This window comes from Podarcis muralis, chromosome 15 (genome assembly GCF_964188315.1).
Source record: "Podarcis muralis chromosome 15, rPodMur119.hap1.1, whole genome shotgun sequence".
Taxonomy (NCBI): domain Eukaryota; kingdom Metazoa; phylum Chordata; class Lepidosauria; order Squamata; family Lacertidae; genus Podarcis; species Podarcis muralis.
This window is the reverse complement of record NC_135669.1, coordinates 37211376-37232425: the sequence shown is the minus strand read 5'-3', so window position 1 is coordinate 37232425 and position 21050 is coordinate 37211376. Positions and strand designations below refer to the sequence as shown.

At 44.6% G+C, this 21050-nt stretch overlaps 1 protein-coding gene across 1 annotated transcript; it reads left to right on the top strand.

Moving 5' to 3' along the window:
• The first annotated feature begins 581 nt into the window (after positions 1-581).
• On the top strand, positions 582-19872 carry WSB1 (WD repeat and SOCS box containing 1). Its single transcript, XM_028707657.2, has 9 exons — positions 582-735; positions 4853-5021; positions 7463-7731; positions 9577-9708; positions 10755-10855; positions 13825-13997; positions 15595-15708; positions 17708-17815; positions 18704-19872. Exons 1-9 carry the CDS (start codon positions 696-698, stop codon positions 18861-18863), a joined length of 1266 nt encoding a protein of 421 aa, XP_028563490.2. The 5' UTR covers positions 582-695; the 3' UTR covers positions 18864-19872.
• The last annotated feature ends 1178 nt before the right edge of the window (positions 19873-21050 follow it).

Sequence of the window (21050 nt, the reverse complement as noted above, 5' to 3'; positions counted from 1 at the left end):
CGCCTTCTGCTTCTGCATTTCTCCAGGGTTGGCCACTGCAGCTAGCTCAACTTAGTTAGGCCTTTGGCCTGACCCAACGTGGCTGCCCTTATGCTTTTAATCCTTAAACATTTACAGGTGGAGGAGCTGCATATTATTATTATTATTATTGTTATTGTTATTGTTATTGTTATTGTTATTATTTTCTGGCACTTAAAAGAATCAGGGAGCTCCCCAAATTATTTTAAGTGCCAGAAAATAATAATATTATACATTATATATTATAATAATAATATATTACATTACATATATATTTACACACACGAGTTTTGGAACAAGTAGCTCTAATATGAGCCACCTCAGCTTTTAACAGTTCCTTTTTCCAAGTTACGTTTGCCCCCTTCCGCAGAATGGTCTCGCCCAAGAGCTAGCTTATTCCATTGAGACGGGCCCGTTCTATTTCGGAAGAACAGACCTCTAAACGGATTCCCTCCCTTTCCCTTACCCAATCCGCGACTCTCACGTAAGGGGCGTGGCTTGAAGCCCCTCCGCGGCCACGCCCCTCCTTTATAAACCTTCCCGCGGCGGCCATTTTGTCTCAGTCTTTAGCTCTTGCGGCGCAGCGGAAGGTGGCTGGGAAGCATTCGGAGTCTTTCGTTCCCTTTGCTCCTTTTTTCATTCTTTGTTCAGAGCCGGTCTGAAGGGCGGCTCCGTAGATGGCCAGCTTTCCCCCGAGTGTTAACGAGAAGCTCATTGGTGAGAGGCGTCCCCTTCCGCGGAGAAGGGAAAAGGGATTGCTTATTGCTGATTATGTTTATTAATAACGCTAATAATAAAATGATCGAAAAGGTGGCAAAGGAGGGGAGGAAGATGGCTCAGAGGCGTTGGCTATGCCTCGTGCTGCGTGAAAACGCTCGTTGGCAGCCGAATTGCAGGACTTGATTTGAAAGATGCGATAGGACTCTCCTCTTAAGTGGGTTGCATCCAGCGCGATTCCTTACTCGGAGTAGACCCATTGAAATGAATGGGCATTTCGGAATCGGGTCACTTGGTTTCGAGGGATCTGCGGCGAGTAAAGCTAACGTTGGATGCAACCCCAGGTTTGCAAGGGATCAAGTAAAGGGAGGGGTACGGGAACATGCATAAAACTGGCTTGCGAGCAAATGATTTTCCTTACACAAAATAAAACGAGCACATCGCTCCTGTTGCCTTTCTGCACAATTCGTTGGAAGTTGCTTATGCCCGCGCGTGTACAGTTTTGTATATGTGGCTTAAGCTTGGAATAGGCCCAATATAGGGGAAAATGAGGGCTGCTGGGGAAAAACGTGGGGTTGAAGGAGAGCATCTTGGTTGTTGGGGATGTAATCATGGCGGTGTGCTATTAATAGCAGTGTGATTTGGTGTGCTAAATTGCATACACCTTGCTTTTGTTTTGTTTTTTTGGGACGGGCTTAGCAGGTTATGAATGCCATTAAGGAAATTATAGGGGAGGCAGTTAGAGGGCAGGCTCTCGCAGGCTGCTTTGTTAGTCCTACGTAAGAGTAGACTCATTTAAGTTAATGGGCATGATTGACTTGATTTCAATGGGTCTATTCTGGGTAGAACTGAATTGGATAGAGCCCAATGAAATCCATAAGCCTCACCCCCCCCCCCCGTGGCATGTTCCAGTTTTAATTACTTGTGACCCCCTCCTTCCTACAGCCTTCTAAAAACAGTAGCTTAAGGGTGCTGGGTTTCCCCTCAACCTTTTCACTGTAATTTGAGAGTTGTGTGGTGGGTATGGCTGTTGCATTTAGGGCAGCATAGAAGCATTTGACATAGCACTGGAGAAGTAGATTAAAAAGTGGATCCGGTTGGGTGTGGTTGGGGCTGGGCGGTGGTGATAGAGCAGCCTAAAGAAATTTAGGAGAGCAGGAGGGTGACAGGCGAAATAGAAAAACAAGTGCTGCTAAATCTGAGACAAAAGCTGGCTGTGGGCAAGCGACTGGGTTTATAATCAGGAAGGGGGATCCTGTAGTCCCAACCTCTTATCTCTAGGGCTGAGGGGAGTTGGGAGCCCCTCGCCTTTTGTTGGGCTTCAGGTTCCCCACTTCCTGGTGTGCAGGAATCGAAATTGAAATACTTTGTCACTTGTACGGTCTCCAGCTTAGGGAGGTGCCATTGCCTTTTATCCAGGTGCACGTTTTGTGTGTAGACTGCTCAAAACTTTCCAGAAGATTATAAAACGATATACTGGGTGTAGCCTGTGATAATCATCTCTGATAACGAGGAATAAAACAGAGTGCACACATTTTGGCTCGTGGGATAACCTCAAGAAAGCTCTTGTTTCCTCAGAATGAGAGGTGCTTTTTTTGTGAAACACTGAGGAAGGATCTAGTGATTTTTTTGGGAGGCGGGGAATCTGGTTATAGAGATATGAAACAATTCCTTCAATGATTTCAGTTGTGAGAGTACAGAAAGTTGCAAAATGATTTTTTAAATAAAGCATGGAGAGAAGGACTGTGATGTAAATTGCTTGCATGCAATTTCCTTCTGGTTTGACCTAGGGGAGTATTTCAAAGCCCAAAAGAGGAACAAGGCTGTTCCTCATTGAGATTCTTTTGCAGTTAGTTGTACATCTGCACGGGCTTGCAGTGTGACTCTTTGATTGGAAGTTGTGTGAGTCAGAACTGCTGCGTGCTAGGTGAAATTTTTCTTCTCCCTTCCGTGCTTTTCCCTCCTTTTTTGGGGGGCGGGGGTGTCAGCTTGGAACCATCCACCCCTTCACTCATCCCAAATAAGTGAAATAAATGGAGGAGAAGTTCTTGCTGGTAATACAAGACGCCCAAATTATCTTGCTTGCTAATTTGCAATGCACTTAAATTGTGGACTTTTTTTTTTACCATGTCTTCTTTCCCCCTTTTTTTTGAGAGACCTACGGGTCACCAAATAAGGGTAGGTTTTCAGCTTTAGGGTTTGCTTGCTTATTGCCTTTTTGGGCATGGCTAGCACTTCTGCCATTATGCATGCTGAGTTTCTCATGCACACAGCCCCCTCCTCCCCCCCTCTCCATTTACATATGCAAGTGGAGCTCAGTGGGGATTGAGAGTTACCCTGCCTGTAATGTTCATTTACCCTGCGCTAAGGGATTACTGACCCTGTATTAACTGAAAACAAGCTCCCTTCTATCTTCATTCTCATCTGTTTTATGTTCTGTTTGTAATGTGGTATTTGGGTTGAAAGAGAAGCAAACTTGGATTCTCAAGCACCTCCTCCCTTGTTGCAGTGAAAGAAACTGCTGTGTGTCCACAGGGGGAGTACACATTTAGTGGAGGAAAATAAATGATAGGTTACTTTTAGTGTCATCTTTTTAAAATGTCTGTGGAACCAGTGAAGGCTGTGCATACTTCGGTGATGATGTAAGGCAGGGGAATAATTCCACTACAGTTTTTTCCAGTGGTGACTTCCATTTCTGCAAATGCATTGTTTTGTAAAATTGGGGAACAAGATGTTAACCGAAAAAGTTATTTCTTATTTTATATACATTTTATTTATGATTTTCTGTTTTATTTCTTGTAACTAAGAAATAGAGCATGAGTTTACTTTTCTCCTTACTCCCAATATTTTTCTCCTCTTGTCTTTTTTAGATATGTAAGCTGGAGGTCAGTCTTTTCATTGACACATGTAACTAACCTTCTTTGGGAACGCCCCCCCCCCTTTTTTTTGGCAGCAGAAATACTTTAAAGAAGTAAAATTCCAGTCAGATGAAGGCAGTTTCTATTTTTGTAATTAGCTTTTCCCCTCCCCAAGCGGCTGAGTATTTATCAGCCCCTCACTGAAACAAATCTATTTTCAAATGGGATAGCATGAGTGAATGGTAAATCAGATTAGACATAATTCAAGAATGCTAAATAGATACCTAGTCTGTTTTGCGCTCTGGGGGGAAATGACCCTCCCCCCAAAAACGTCAAGTGCTGTAGGAAGCCTCACTGAACAGTGGGGATTACTTCTGAGCAAAGGTTCATTGGATTGGCCTGCACAGAAACCCAGGCTTAGGGATAGTAAGGGAATTAAATGCTTTTAGACTAAAGTGGGTGTAAGTGGAGCCATCCTTTCTTTGGTTTCCTGAAAAGGGTCAGGCGTAAACCCTCTTGAATCAGAGCTAGGCTTCCTTTAGTAGATACTATTGTGAAGTTTGTGCTTGTGTGTAGACACAGGTTCTGCACATGCTTCTCCATTTGTCATCTGCAGGCATATAAAGACAGGAAGTGCTTCTTAAAAATCTAGGCTACGTCAAGACAGACTTGATATTTGTGTGTGTGTGTGTGTGTGTGTGTGTGTGTGTGTCGAAAATACCAGCAAGAACGCTCTTACAAAGCAGCACTTCTCAAAGTGTGGGTCTTAATGTGTTCCTGGGTGGGGGCTTGGTATGATTGAAGAGCAGGAATGGAGACCTGTGGCTCTCCAGATGTTGGACTCCAACTCCCATCAACCCCCACCAGCATGGCTAGTGGGTTAAGAATTATGGGAGTTGTAGTTCAACAACTTCTAGAGGCCTGCACATTTCCCATCATTCTATAGAGATGCTGCAGTTGTGATTAGTTTAGATTACCTTCACACTCCTAGGATGCTATGATTCCTTCCATTTCAATTGACTTTTTTCCTTTCACTAAACCAGCAGCACTTCATTCCTGACTTTTAACAAGTCACCTCCCTCTGTTATCCTTGAATTCCATTCAGATGAATGCTGTGTCGATCAATAGTAAAAATCAAAAATCAAAACTTATTCACTGTTTACTGATGTGATTATTCAGTAGCAAGGGTTCAAAAAAGTGGAGTTGGAAACATGTTGAATTTCTGGTTCATGCTTACAAATGGTGCGTTCTCTTTTTAGGAAGATCACGGACAGTGGGAGAACTTTTAGCCCCAGCTTCTCCTTTCGACAAAAAGTGTGGGCGTGAAAACTGGACGGTTGCCTTTGCTCCAGATGGCTCCTACTTCGCTTGGTCACAAGGCCATCGCATAGTAAAACTTGTTCCTTGGTCTCAGTGCCTGAATAATTTGTGAGTACAGCCTGTTTTGAAAATAGCTTTGTTTCTGTTTGTTGTGTGTTCTTTACAAAAATCTCTGGAAACAGTTGTGTCAAAAGCAGATTTTTAAAGTTAACAGGCAGTCTGCTTTCGACTCGAAAACAAATTGTGTCATTTCAAAATAGTTGGTTTTGCAAGTCTGTGGTCCTCCAGATGGTGCTGAACTCTATAAGGAAAAGATCCTGCAAGATCATGCCAATTGTCCATCTAGTCTAGCACACTGTTCTCACAGTGGCCAAACAGCTCCCTCTGCTAAGCCCAAAAGCAGCCGCACCCTCTCCAATTGCAATGGCGAGCCACAGACATTCGTTATCCAACAGGGAAGGTAGAATTTCAACTCTCCAACCCTCATGAACCCAGTTAGCACAGCTGATCATCAAGGATAATGGGTGTTGTAGCAGGAAAACCACAGGTTCATTTCCCTGTGCTAAGCCATGGCTTAGTGTGATATGTGTATACATGCCCTCCCTGCTCATGCAACTGGGAGAAAGCTTTTGTTTTCCCTTAATCGTGATTTGTCATGCCATCGGATATAACAGATTAATTTCCAACCAGACAGCTTCAAATTGTGGTTTCTGAAGCTGGCCAAAAGCGGAAGCTTCTGGATGCGTAATTTCAGCAGTGCAGATGGATAGGCAGAGCGCATGAGCCTAAAGCTTGCTGCAACTCAGCCATGGTTTAGCGTGGCATGTGTAAGCATAGAATGCAAACCAGAGGTGTTGAAACAATTCGTTCAGTCTGCTTTTTAGGAGGAACGACCCAATCAGTGCTATTTAAGTTGCTTGCAAGTTGGAACGCAACTCCCAGTTGAACTCTGCACGTCTTCAGATTTTGCTGTGCGGTTTCTGTACTCAGAAGTTAGCCACACAATATTTTATGTGCAAAGTGTGTGTTTTATGGGGAAATGCACTAACAAATGCATATTCCATGCCAGTATACAATTTAAAAGCTGGCTTTTCATGTGTCCTTTCAAAAAATGCACCGAACACAATGGACCTTTGGTTGCACACCGGCAGGACTGAAGTAGGACTGCATTAGTGCTTAGTCCACCCCCTCGTGCAAGCACAGACAATGTGTAAACTAGGAGAAAGAAGGGAAGTTTCTGAATGGAAGATTGGTAAACCTGTGACCCTCAGCGGCTCCAGCTGGCATGCCAGTGATCACGAATGCTGGGAGTTGTAGTCCAGAAACAGCTGGACAGCTACAAGTTTCCCACAGCTATGGTGAGATACATCGGGAGCTGATAATAATAATAATAAATTTTATTTATATCCCACCCTCCCCAGCCGAAGCCGGGCTGTATACCATTCAGTATTGTCTACACTGATTGGCAGTGACTCCAGGTTTTCAGACGGGGAACATTCCCAGCCCTGCCTGGAGATGCCAGGGATTGAACTGGTGATCTTCTCTATTCAAAGTGGATGCACACCCCAAAACAAAAGAGGGAGAGAGAAAAGACCCATAAGTCAAAGCACTAATTCAGTCCTACTTCAGTGTTGCCGGTGTGCAACCGATGGTCCATTGCATTTGGTGCATTTTTTGAAAGGGCAAATGAAAAGCCTGCTTTGGGCTTCCTTGTTCTCCATGCAAGGGCCACGCATGTATTCAGAGCAGTCCTTTGCAGATTAACTCTTAAGTTCCATGGGATCTACTCTCAGGCCACTAATGCGCATACCATGCCAGCCTTAGGAAGGGAGGTGTTCATGGTAGAGACTGTACAAACCATACTTCATTTTGATGGTAACTAACAGGGGTGGGGGTTGGATTAGATGGCCCTGGGGTCCCTTCCAGCTCTATGATTCTGTGAATCCAGAAGCATTGCTGCCTCTCAGTATTGAGGCAGAGCATGAGAGCATGGCCATCGTGGTTAGTAGCCATCAACAGCCCTCTCCTCTTCCATGAATTTGTCTCATCCTCTTTTAAAGCCACCCATTTGGTGGCCAGCACTGCCTCCTGTGGAAGGGAGTTGCAGAGTTTATATGCTGCATAAAAGCTAACGTGGTCCAGTAGACAGAGGTCTGGGTTCATCCCAGCTCCATGTTCTGTGCTCTCTCTGCTTTGGTTCTTGCAGTAGCAGTGACCCAATTCATAAAGTTAATGGGGAAATAATAAAACCTTTACTGTTGGAATTTGTTAGTTTCCCCCATATATTGAACAAGTTTTCATTAGTAGGTTGGCCTACTCTGCATGGAGAGAATATTATCCATAGCCACACACACACATGATGATTTGGGCTACAACTGGTGTCAGCTCAATGGTCAGGGATGCTGGAAGTTGCAGTCCAAAGTATCTGTAAAGCATTAGGTTGGGAAAGTGTGCTGCATATTGACTCGTTTTATCAACGTTGCCATTTGTGTGTACATTGGCTTGGAGAATTCTTCCTTCTAAAAGGTTGGCTTGTTTTCCCCTCCCAGTTCATTGCATGGCGTAAAGACTTTCACCAATTTAAGCCATTCCAAACTTTTGAGGCAGAACAGCAATGGAGACCAGAAAAACAAGCCCAGCGAGCACGTCATAGATTGCGGCGACATTGTCTGGAGTTTGGCCTTTGGATCTTCCGTGCCTGAAAAGCAGAGCCGGTGTGTGAATATAGAATGGCACCGGTTCAAATTCGGCCAAGACCAGCTTCTCCTGGCAACGGGCTTATCCAACGGTCGTATCAAAATATGGGATGTCTATACAGGTAAGGAGCGTCCTGGTAGTAGAAAATAAATTCAGTTTGCTTTCTTTCTAAGAACCAGGGAAGGGTACCTTAAAATGTGATTCTGATGCCTGATAGGGCTCCAGTTTTCCCTGCGGACAATTTCCAAATTCATGGAGGGTGGATCTGTCAACAGCTTTGGGTTGCGGCAGATAAATAGAACTTCCAGGTTTGGAGTCATGGTGGATCTGAGAAGGGGCGGGTTGCTGCCATGATGACATAAAACCTCCCTTTTGATTTCATCAGAAGGATTTCCCCCTCCAAGCCTAATAGCCACACAGGCGGACTGATGGAGTGGCCTGGCATACCTGGCCTACAGGTCTGTGGTTGCCCATCCCCAATGTCTCTGAACTCTCCTTGAATTAGGCCAGGGAAGCATTGGCCCATAGGCCATTCTTGGCCTGCCGGGGGATCCAAATTGACAGCCCACAATGCTGTTCCATCTCGTATCATCTGATGAGTGGGAGGATGTGGCAAAATTCTGCCTTGGCTGTGCACACCTGTCCCCAGCAGAGAATGGATGTACAGCCCAACTGAGCAGATGATGAGGGGGGGATAAGTCATGCTCAGTTTGGCAGGATCCCATGAAAAATGGATTGCATCAAAAGTCCAACTAAATGAGAAGAAGAAAACCTTGATTTCACAGCACCTTGCAGGTGCTTTGAAGTCCTGATTTTGGGGTGTCCCCATTCTGCTGTCAAAGTCTTGATAATTATCTGATCCATAGAGCTAAAAAATGACTGGCTTAAGTGTTGAGCTAGACAAATTCTTGGTCTTAACGTTGCACACATTTTGTACCAGTCATTACTGAGATAATTTGGGGGGTTGTGGTTGCGGTTGCTTTTTTATTAGTTGTTCTCTCTGATCCCTTTTATATGAATTTCTCTGATCACTGGAGACTGTCTTTACAGTGGCAGTTTTCACCCAGTTAGCTTCTGATCTGGGTGAAAAATCTGTACCTTTAGAACGGAAATTGGAACAATGCACTGCATAGGACAGTGTTTAAATGTCAAGCAGACTGGCAAGTTCCTTGAGTTTCAAAGTAAATCTTTGCACTGCTTAGAAGATAAGCTTTCCTGGCATCAAGTCTAAAAGCTTATCCAACAGATAACACAAGCATATTGGCTTAACTGAAATATGTTTGGGATCAACAAATAACGTATTAAAACATTTAAGTACTGTGTAAGACAGCCTTGCATTTAAGCACTGGCCTGGTAGCCATAGACAACAAGGAATTTGATAGAAGGCCTGTGGGTGGGCGGAGAAGAGATGGATTACACCATCCTTCCTCTGCCAGCAAGCAAGCAAAAACATACTTCCAGGCTGGTAACTGTTATTTACAAGACTGGCACAATATTTGATTTATCAAAGGACATGTATCCTGCCCTTCCACTCCAAAGTGGATGTGTTTAAACCTGCTTACCTGTATATAATTTGTTTCCCAACAGCCCTAAACATTAATAAATGTAAAATAACACCCTGTTACTTGCAAAGTACACATCTGCTGCAGTACACCCCACACGTTTAAAGCACCCCCTCAAGGTTGGGAACTGTAGTTTCCCCATCAAAGCTATATGCAATTTCTAGTGTCCTTAAACTACGGTTCCCACGATTCTTGGGGGGTGTTTTTTTTTAATGTGTGTTGTGTATGTAGCCATTGTAACACATTAAGGGTTTTGTTTGTTTTTAACAATATTAAGTATTTAAAATGTTGATAGAGAAGGAAGAATGCCAACCTTTCCCCCAAGAGTTGCAGTAAGAAAAGAAGCCTTTTGCCCTTTGTTCCTAACTTTCCAGGTTTAATTTTAAAATATTTTATTCCAACAGGAAAGCTCCTCCTTAATTTAATGGACCACACAGAAGTTGTCAGAGACTTAACTTTTGCCCCCGATGGCAGCCTGATACTAGTGTCTGCTTCACGAGACAAAACACTAAGAGTATGGGACCTGAAGGATGATGGTATGTTATCAGGAATGTTTTACGTGGCCTAACAAACAAGGGACATGATTCACTGTCTAGCAATAGAAAGCTATGATGCAGTCTTAATTTTTTTTTGATGTTTTGAGATTGCTTTCTTTATATACAGTAAGTTCAAATGGTATTTGTAGAGATGTTCCCAGTGTCCCAGATTTGTCTGTCTATAATATCCGCCAGCCTTCCAAACTTGTCCTCGCAGACAAGCATGCGCACATTAGATCTAAATTCTTGACTAGAAACTAGGCTTGCGAACCACACCTTGATCCTTGTTTGCAAACCAGAATTCCAGCTGGAGTTTTAGAGTTTCTCATTTTGGATAGAGCAGGTTTTATTTGTGTGTGTGTGTGTGTGTGTGTGTGTGTGTGTGTGTAGAGCACAGATACTCTCCAGCATTTTGACTTCACTCCCAAAGGCGCTCTCCTCCTTTGTCTCTTGAGACAGACAGATGTCAACAGCAGCAGCACAGATAAATCATGGACTCAAGCTGTTTAGGGCTTTGGCAGGTTATCTGAAGGACTGCCTTCATCCAATCCTGCAGCTCAGCTAGGCTGGCATGCATAAGAGACCAAGCCTTCTTGGTGGTGGCTCCCGAAACAGTAGACTTCACTTCAGTGGCCTTGAGTCTTCAGCTCTTGCATTTAGGCAGACCTTGAAGATCTTCCTTTTCATGGCAGCCTTTTCCTGATTCCGAAAGAAGCTTTCATCTCCAAAACTAATCTGTACATGTGTTCTGCTGTGACTCTTTTCCTTCTGCACTTCCTTCTGTACCTATTGGGGAAGGACCATGGTTAGAGCATCTGCTTTGAGTGCAGAATGTCCAAGGCTCGATCTACAGTTAGGGCTGGGGGTGTCCCCTGCCTCAAACGTTGGCGTGTCGATGTAGATAATACGGAGCCTGATGGACCAGTGGCTTCCTTTCTACTTTGCTTTGTGAGGCTGTAGCTCTCGGAAGCACCTCAAAATATTTCAAGTGAAATATGAGTGTTTGATACTAAACTGGCTTTATTCCCTTCCCTTCCATTTTCCAGGAAATATGATGAAAGTATTAAGAGGGCACCCAAACTGGGTCTATAGCTGTGCTTTCTCTCCGGATTCTTCCATTCTCTGCTCTGTGGGGGCCAGTAAAGCAGTAAGTATCAAAGTTTCATGTTCTTCAACCTGTCTTTGATTGTGAGCAAAGAATTATCTGGAATCTTAAGAATAAAGCCAGCTTGTGCTCTGTGTCATGCTGGATGAGGATGATGATGATGATTTAAGGAATTGCATGTCAAAAACATTTGTAGTAAATTGGCACCAGGCTTTCGTTATCATTTACTGAGCTGAACTTTTTAATTGCTTTTAGTCTCAATAAAGTTGAGGAATCTTGCAAAATAGCCATGCATACCTCCATCTGTTCCATGACTTAAAAGAGAGAGAGAGAGAGGGCATAAACGTTTTGCTTAAGAAAGAAATAGTTTTATAGTAATACTTTGTGGCTCTTGACTCCTGATATTCTGCAGTCACGCTCATTTGGAAGATTACTTTTCCAAAGCCTGGGCTGCTGATCTTACTTGACAGCAAAATGTCATTCTTGGACAGTTTCCAACAAGCTGCCCTTGAGCTCTCAGTGCTTTGGAAAGGATGAGCAGTGAGTTTTGCATCAAAATGCATTGTACTTGCAAAATGTAACACAGGGCAGTCAAAGAACATTGAGTGAGCTGCTTTTTGGTATAAAGCAGGAACGAGGCACCTGTCGCCCCCCCAGGTGTTGTGGGGCTATAGCTCCCATCACCCCCAACCACTGGTCTTGGGGGGGGGGGATAAGTAATGGCCAATTCTGCTAAGGGCGAGAGCCCTACAACATTTGGGAGGCTGAAGGTTCCCATCCCTGATATAAAAGTATAGAATAGTGCTAAGTCTATAAAGTTGCAGTCCAAGACATGCTTATTTGAGAGCAAGCCTGCACTGAATTACTTTTGAATAAGCATGCTGGGATTTGAGTTGTGTATCTTCTGTTCAGTTTAATATTAGAAAACTCCAGGTAGGAGTAATACAAGGGTGGACAACTTGTATCGCCTGAAGCGCGAGGACTGGGGTTTTGTTAGAATCTGGAACCCTTAAATCCCATTTTAGGAGTTAAGTTTCTAGTCCTTATGATGGGCAGAAATTCTGAAAGTATAAAATTTACGTTTTTTCAGAAGTTGACTTATTACAACCCAGAGCCACCAGTTGCAAAATCAAATGTCACAGAAAAAATTCACCAGCCACCAATTGTAATGTTTTGTCACGTGGATTAAAATGCCGGTGCTGCGTCTCTTTATCAACTACCCCACCCCTGAGACGGCCTTCGGGGTCGAACAAGTTGTCCATCCTCCGGGCTAGTGAAAATCGTGGCTTTCAAAGTTAGCAGCTTGAAGGTTAGCAGAGAGATAGTGTCATTTGAAAAAGAAATATACAAAAAAGCCTATTGTTATTATTATTATTATTACTATTATTATTATTATTTTAAAAAGGAAGCCTAGATAAGAAAGACTTATCAGTAAAGCCCTTTAAAATAGAACAGATGTAGATGTATGCATTGATCTTTTTTTTTAGGCTGTGTGTTTTCCATAAGCTTCTTGCTTTCCCTGTCACAGGTGGTGGCAGCAATATTGGTGTGATTGAGGGTAAGCTGGCACCACTCAGACAAGCGCACATTGGTGTTAGCTGGGCAGAAACAGTGGCATCTCTGGCCACCAGGCTGGAGGCGAACTTTACCATAGGACGAAGTAACCTTGCATTCGACTGCAGGGTGTACTGTACGTACGCAGGTGCTGGTTGATGTCCACTTTCTGCTTCCCCCTCCCCCTTTCTTTTCCTTTTTATTTTATTTTAACGTTGGTAAAGAGATCCTCTGGCTCCTCTTAAAATTTTAACAATATAGATATTTCCAATTCCTATGGAATTCTGGAGTCTCTTAATAAAACTGAGCCAGTCCCTCGTCGCTTACTGTGACGGACTTAGTAACGAAGTTTCAGTACAGTACAGCAGTGGTGTCAATAATTAATATATTTATTTACACGCTGCCTTAGTTCCCCACCCCCCGGGACCAGTTTTATGTTTATTATCTCTGCCTGTTCCTAAAGTTCAGGGTGGCTCAACAATTTTGCATACATACATGATATATTTATTTAAAAAACGAAAAAATATTCTATTCCGTAAAAAGGCTAAACATTATATGCCAACCTGTTTTTGTAGCCACAAACCTTTGCTAGCTTGTTGATTGTATTACACTGAACTTTGTAGTGCAATTTTAAGATCTAAATTTTCCTGCACATGCTTAAACTTACTACAGTATTAAGTATACAACTGCATGTGAAGTGTGCTAAGCTGTGCCCGTTTGTGTAAACTGCTAATTACTGAGACCTTTTTAAATTATTATTTTTTTAAAAAAAAAATCTTGGCAAATAGCAGTGCTTGATTTTTATTTTTGTTCTTTTTCTTAAAAAAAATTAAGCTTAAAATGTGTAATATAATAAACTTGGTTTAATTTCTGGGGTTTTTTTTGCCAAAGTCATGTCGTTTGGCTGTGACAATTCCTTGTTTGCTTGCAGTATCTGTTTCTCTTCCTAGGCTGACGTTGGCGATCCAAGCCTATTGTAAACAAGTGATCTTAAACTCACAGGGGATTCCACGGGAGTAACCATATGTTAACCTTACTTTTTTTTCTGTCTGTATATTTCTTAAAAATTGGTTAGTTAATTGGAAGGGGGGAGGCGGATGTTAGTACTTAACCCAGCTACTGTATACATATCTATATATTCCTTTACTTAAAACAGTTAAAGTAATAACATGGGATTCAGTAAAACCACCACTGTTGACGTAAACGTTTTAATTTTTTGGCTTATTTTTTATAAATAACACTTAATATGCATGTTTGCTTTAATTTAAATAATTCTGAGTATGGCACTGAGCATTTTCCGTAATTGTAGTAATTCTTAATGCTTGGCTTTAGTTGTAATCCTCAGTAAAACTAGCAGAAAACGTAGTTTTGCAGGGAGCGGGGTGGTGGGAAGAAGTTGATGAAATGTCTCCTCTGTGCCTGGACATCGCTATAACATGAGCTTGTTTTGATTGCAGGTGCTGCTCTGGGATATGGATAAGTACACTCTCATCCGAAAACTGGAAGGGCACCACAACGATGTTGTAGCCTGCGAGTTTTCTCCTGACGGAGCTTTACTGGCTACAGCATCTCATGACACCCGCGTTTGTGTCTGGGACCCGCACACTGGAGCCGTTCTGATGGAGTTTGGGTGAGTGAGTTGGGTGGAGTGGGCACAGGAATAATCTTAAAAACTTGCCCACCTTTGGCATCCTTTATTTTACAAGGGCAGCCTCTGCTTAGATTTGTACCAGGTTAAAAAGAATCAGACAAAGCCAGGAGCCGGTGTTGTGCATCGGACAGCGCTCAGCTGGGAGGGAGGACTGGGTTCAGGCTCCACCACAGCCAGGAATGATTTCAGTGGCTTACTTTAGAGAAGCGACTCCAGTTCTCCAGGTGTGAAATAGGGATTAAGGTAAAGGTACCCCTGCCCGTACGGGCCAGTCTTGACAGACTCTGGGGTTGTGCGCCCATCTCACTCAAGAGGCCGGGGGCCAGCGCTGTCCGGAGACACTTCCGGGTCATGTGGCCAGCGTAACAAAGCTGCATCTGGTGAGCCAGCGCAGCACACGGAACGCCATTTACCTTCCCGCTGGTAAGCGGTCCCTATTTATCTACTTGCACCCGGGGGTGCTTTCGAACTGCTAGGTTGGCAGGCGCTGGGACCGAGCAGCGGGAGTGCACCCCGCCGCGGGGATTTGAACCGCCGACCTTTCGATCGGCAAGCCCTAGGCGCTGAGGCTTTTACCCACAGCGCCACCCGCGTCCCTCAGAAATAGGGATTAGTGAATAGCAAAATAGAAACTTGGGGACCCCAGTTCACTAGTAGAGAACACGCTCTGCTGGCACACATTAAGAATGGAATGTCAGGCGGGGTACAAGGCTTGAAAGACTCTTCTGCTTGGAGGCCCCAGAGACCACGGCTAATCACTGAAGATTCACCAACTGGTGCCCACCAGACGCTTCGACTCCCATCGGCCCCAGCCAGCATGACCAACAAGTTGGGGACGATGGGAGTTGGAAGTTCAGCAACATCTAGAGGGCGCCAGGTTGGCTAAAGCTGGTAACTGTTTTTATTTATTTCATAAAAGTTGCACACTGCTTGATTGGTTTTTGTGTGTGTGTTTTAACTCCTCAAAGCAGTTGACATACCTTCATGCCCGTGTGTGTGTGTGTGTGTGTGTGTGTGTGTATGCAAGCAAGCCATGGTTCTCTTGGCTTAACTATGGCTTGTTTGTATATTCAAACCTACCCCAGTCAGCTAGCTTATGGTCAGTTTGTTAGTCTTTCTTGGGAGCAGACCCATTGAAATGAAAGGACATGAGTAACTTAGATCTGTTAACTTCAAACTTAGATCCAGTGTTTCCCAACCTTGTGCCTCCAGCTGTTTTTGGCCTACAATTCCCATCATCCCTTGCCACTGGTCTTGCTAGTCAGGGATGATGGGAGTTGTAGGCCAAAAACATCTGGAGGCACAAGGTTGGGAAACACTGCAAGGCTGTGTGTGCCCACCTTCCATTCCAAATGCATCACTTCCCTCAAAGAATCCTGGGAGCTGTAGTTTATCCCCTCACAGAGTTAGAATTCCCAGCACCCTTAGCCAACTACAATTCCCAGAATTCTTTGTCCCTTAAATACATGGAGCGTACACAGCCTTAGTCCTGGCAAGCCCTGTTGAGTGGCTTTTGGTTAATGATTAAACGCAGAGCAAATGTCCCGTGAACCAAAGTTCTTAATTTCATCCTCAGGCATCTGTTTCCCGCACCGACTCCAATATTTGCTGGGGGAGCAAATGACCGCTGGGTCAGATCTGTATCTTTTAGCCACGACGGACTGCATATTGCGAGTCTTGCCGATGATAAGTAAGTATGGCAAAGCACGGCTTGGTTCCGCTGGTTCTTGCTGGCTGGGAAATGAACTTTTGTGCAGTGTCTTTGAGGGTGAGGGAAGCTTTCCCCCTCGCAGATGACCGGCACTTTAATTAGCCAGGTAGGGGGAAATTGGCCAGAATTATTTATCTGCGCAACCCGAGGTTCTTCAAAGCGCCCCACAAGCACACAATTTTAAAATGCAGTTGAATGCAATAATCAGATGAGCTGTAGAATGAAACAGCACAGTCAGCAGGAGAGAAGACGAAACTTTAAACTCAAATTATAGTGATTAGGTGGTATTGCCTTGCTGGTGATTATGGAATCCTTCAGCTGACTTGGCCCAGTGATCAGGGTAATGGAAGTAGCAGCTCAAAATACCTGGAGGTCATAAATTGGGAAGAGTGGTGTCTGTAATAACATGTGGGCAGATAAATAAGAGCCATTGAACCTCAGATTGTCTGCTCAGCCACACAAAAAGCCTGCAGCAAGAAAGAAACTGGGACAGAAGCTAGAGTCACGACTTCATCTGAAGTTAATTGAGCAGTTTCTCAATATTGAACAGTTGTCTGGCAAGTTAGAATAGGCTCCTATGTAAACGGTCATTATGCAACAGGAGACAATCTGACAGCTGGGCATGTGACTTTCCGGCACCTTTGTCGAGGGGTTGCTGAAAAGTGCCCTGTCACAAGACCCAGGAGCGGGCTCACTTGCGCAATCAAGCTTCCTTCTAAAACCTTTCTGCAACATTCCTGAAGACCTGACACATTTTATTGTTGAGGTATTTAGACCTTTGGTCTGAATCTCCTTGAGCAACGGGGAGGGAAAGTATTGCTCTGACACGTGGCAGAATGAGGAGGGAGAATGCTGGGGCTGTATTATAGTATATATCATTTCAGACTGCATTTAGGGGATCCCTACGTTGCCTTCCGTTATATGACATTAACCATGGGCTTGCTCACTTCAGTCACCCAGGACACGCCGTTCCTCCTCCTCACCTGATACATGCAGATCCAGGGGTGGGTGTCATCATCCCCACCCCTCCTTTTTACACATAATTGAGGAGGAGGAAATTGTCACCTCCCCCATCCCTTTTCCTCACTGGTGCCAAAATCAGCAGGTTGGGTGGATACAGGGGTGCTTATCCATCCCCTAGGCCAGGGATTAACTCTTCTTCCTTAGAAATGGATTGGAGGCATCCTAAACCTTGTGGCTTTCCTAAGGCCCTGCCAGTGAGGTCATGCTTGGGTTGAGTCCAAACACACCCAACGCGGTAGGCCTGGCTGGATCTCCTTAGTGCATTTTCTCCCCCTTAAAACTACAGGCAGCTTCAACTTCAATTCCAGCCATTGTGCTGAGGCCAGAGTGTCTAACCTCTTCCCCGTTGCCATTTCTACGTTTAGGTCTCCAAGCTGCAGCACACAAACCCCTTCCTCCCCAGTATTGGCACAATATTTTCCTGGTCTGCTTACAGCAGTTTGGCAGGAGGTCTAGAAAACCAGAGGAGGACCGGCAGCGGGGAGAGGAAATGCCCATATTCCCAGACTGATCAAAATCCCGTCGTTTTAAAGATTAAAAGGGTGGGGGGAAGTGATCCAGTTTTGTATTGCCTGCATCACATATGATTGAAGGGCCTGTACAGTTCCCAGCTAACTGCTTGGGCTGTCAGCCAACTGTGCTGCATCAACTCTTTGCTGCGGCACTTGCAAACCACCAGGACCTTCAGTTTTGAGTCCAGAATGCCCTGGCTTTATTTTGGACCAATCGCTAGAATGTGCATGTCGCCTTAGGCCTCACATCAGTCCCTGTTCCTCTTGCTGGCGCTGCAGTGAGACGGCTTTGTGAATTTGCTCATCTTCATCATCCCTCCCTGGATGTCATCAGCAACCAACGGAGATGCATCAGCTTCCAGCTGTTGCTCAAATTAAGCATAAAGTTTAGCAGCGATGATAAAATAGAGGCTGTCAACTTAACCTGTTTGCTCTCTTTTCAGGATGGTGCGGTTCTGGAGAATTGACGAAGACCACCCCGTCCAGGTTGCACCTCTGAACAATGGGCTTTGCTGTGCCTTTTCTACAGATGGCAGTGTTCTAGCTGCTGGGTAAGCAGACCTCAAAATAATAATAATAATAATAATAATAATAATCACAACACATGCATACTCCACTGGCAAGGCAGTTTCTTAAAAGCCAAGTGGATATTTTAAGAGAAAACCTCTGGTGTGTTATATATATATATATATGCGCGCGCGCGCACTGGGGCCTGATTCTCTAGTTGCTGCTTGGAAGGAACTACTTAAAGCTGTCGCCACCAATGCTGCTTGATAGATAATCCTCGAGTAAAGAAATGTGTGAGCCTCTGATGGCAGTAAATGGTTCTGATCTGGAAAGTTTCCTCCTTCTGACGGAGGGGCTTTTTTTCTGTTGAAGGAAGAGAACCTTTTGACCCCGTCTGATTTGTCTACAGCCAGTGTCAACCTGGCACACCGTCCAGATGTTGTTGGACAGGGGTCAGCAAACTTTTCCAGCAGGGGGCTGGTCCACCGTCCCTCAGACCTTGTGGGTGCCGGACTATATTTTGGGGGGGGGGGGATTAACGAATTCCTATGCCCCACAAATAACCCAGAGATGCATTTTAAATAAAAGCACACATTCTACTCATGTAAAAGCACGTTGATTCTTGGAATGTCCGCGGGCCGGATTCAGAAGGCAATTGGGCCGGATCCGGCCCCCAGGCCTTAGTTTGCCTATGCATGTTGTTGGACATGGGGCTGATGGGAGTTGTAGTCCAGCATCATCTGGAGGGGGTTGCAGCAGGTTGCCAAGGCTGGTTCTAGAGCAGTGTTTCCCAAACTTCAGCTCTTTTTGAACTGCAATGTCTCTCATCTCTAACCACTTGTCCTGCTAGCCAGGGATGATGAAGATTGAATCACATGGGGTGTTGGGGGAGCTTAACCGACTTCCATGTTTTATTTTGCTTTTGCCTGCAGGACGCAAGACGGAAGTGTTTACTTCTGGGCCACTCCCAGGCGTGTTGCCAGCCTCCAGCACTTGTGTCGCATGGCCATCCGGCGAGTGATGCCCACCAGCCAGGTGCAGAAGCTGCCTGTCCCTCCCACAATCGTGGCTTTCCTTTCCTACCAGATTTAGAAAGTAAATTGGAAAAGGGGAGGAGGAGGAGAGCAGTCTGTCTGTCTGGCACGTGGGCAAAAGAGAACCTCAAGCTTTTTGTAAGCCTTTTTGAGCTGAACACTTCACATGTTTCGGTCGTTATTTTTCCTTAAGAATAAAGAAGGGGAGTTTCCTTAAAGACGGTATTTATAGAAAAGATCAGTAGAGGTGTTTCTGAAAGCATCAGACTTTTCTAAAGAAATTCTAACTGTGAAAATCTGTAAATAATTAGACGTTAGCTGCTATGTATTACCCGTGTATATCATTTGTGATTGCTTTTTTAATGTAGAATATAGCATGTATATAGGCATGTGTGTTTGTGTGTGTATGATACATATATACACGTGCACACAAATACACACAGATATATATATAGATTCTGGAGCCACAAGCTGTATTGGTGCTGTGTATAGAGTGGCGTTTGTGGCTCAGGGATAGGAAAACAAAATTTAGTGGCTTCTGTATGTTGTGCATTTTTGGCAGGGGGCTCTCAAAATGGAGCCCTGGGTTGTGTACATCTTGTGTAGCAGAAGGAGTGAATTTCCTTGAGGCCCACAGCACGGAGAGGAAGAAAGCTTGATTTACCAGACACGTGTCATCTTCAGGGACGCCTTAATTTTGCCACAAATTGAATGGTGAGTGTCCAGGATCGCTTGGGGGTCCTTAAACCTTTGAAATCCAGCTACTGTATTAAATCCTGGCAACTTCTCTATCAGATGTGACTTCTTCACAGGCTCAGGGTTCCCACCCTCCACCCCCCCCCAACACTTCAGTCAACCTTTGTCATTTAAAGGGGGTGATAACTGGGTGAACTACCAAAGACATGAAACCATTCTAGTTTTCATATGCTTTTGCCTTCTGTTCATCTGGACTTGCAGATACAAAGAATGTATGCATTGCATAAAATGCCTGATTATATATATATTTCTTCTTTTTTTGTATTAAAAAGTTGTTACAAAAAAAAAAACAACCTACAGAGTTTTGAAAAGCTGGTTTGTTTGTTTGTTTGTTTCGTGTGAGCTGCATCTTGAGTCTGAAAATGGGAATGACAGAGAAGAAAGCGAAGGAATATGTTTGCTGACTTGCTTTTCCATCTAAAGCTGGTGTGGGGAACCTTTGCTGAACCGACAACTCCCAACTGGCCATTGAAATGTTAGGAGGGCTGTTGCCTAACATTTCTGGCTCCCAACAGTGAAGAGAGACAGTAGCTGTCATAATAATAATAATAATTTATGATTTGTACCCCGCCCATCTGGCTGGGTTTCCTCAGCAACTCTGGGCAGCTTCCACAAAGACAAAAAATACACTAAGATGCCACACATTAAAAACTTCCCTGAACAGGGCTGCCTTAAGATGTCTACTGAATGTCAGGTAGTTGTTTATCTCTTTGACATCTGGTGGGAGGGCATGTCGGTTTGCAAGCCCCCTCCACAGAGGCTGGCCCCTCTCACTGTCCTCGGAGCTTGCATACCGGTAACAACCTCTGGCTGACATCCGGACAGACCAGGGAGATTTTGATAGGCGACATTTTCCCAAGCGTGGGTAAAATGCACAACCCCTCCCTCCTGCTTCCGCAGGGGAAAGAAAATAAGTCAGAAATCTATTTACATTATGTTTATTTCTGACATTACAGCACTAGAGAAAAACACGTCCTTTCAGTTCAGTTCTTCTAGCACGTCTGACAAACTTCCTGAACATGCGCAGTCGGAAGGTTTCAAGTTACACTCTTCACAAAGACTTATCCAGCCTGTGAACGTCCTGGGAAATTCTTCTTTCCCACAGATAGGCACATCATGTGATGTCAACAATCTGGGTGTCTGCAGCTGTGATGTTTCCATATACTGACAGGGCATTCCACAGGGCGGGTGCCACTACCGAGAAGGCACTCTGCCTGGTTCCCTGTAGCTTGGCTTCTCGCAATGAGGGAACCGCCAGAAGGCCCTCAGCGCTGGACCTTGGCATCCGGGCAGAACGATGGGGGTGGAGACGCTCCTTCAGGTATACTGGGCCAAGGCCGTTTAGGGCTTTAAAGGTCAGCACCAACACTTTGAATTGTGCTCGGAAACGTACTGGGAGCCAATGTAGGTCTTTCAAGACCCGGTGTTATGTGGTCTCGGCGGCCGCCCCCAGTCAACAGTCTATCTGCCACATTCTGGGTTAGTTGTA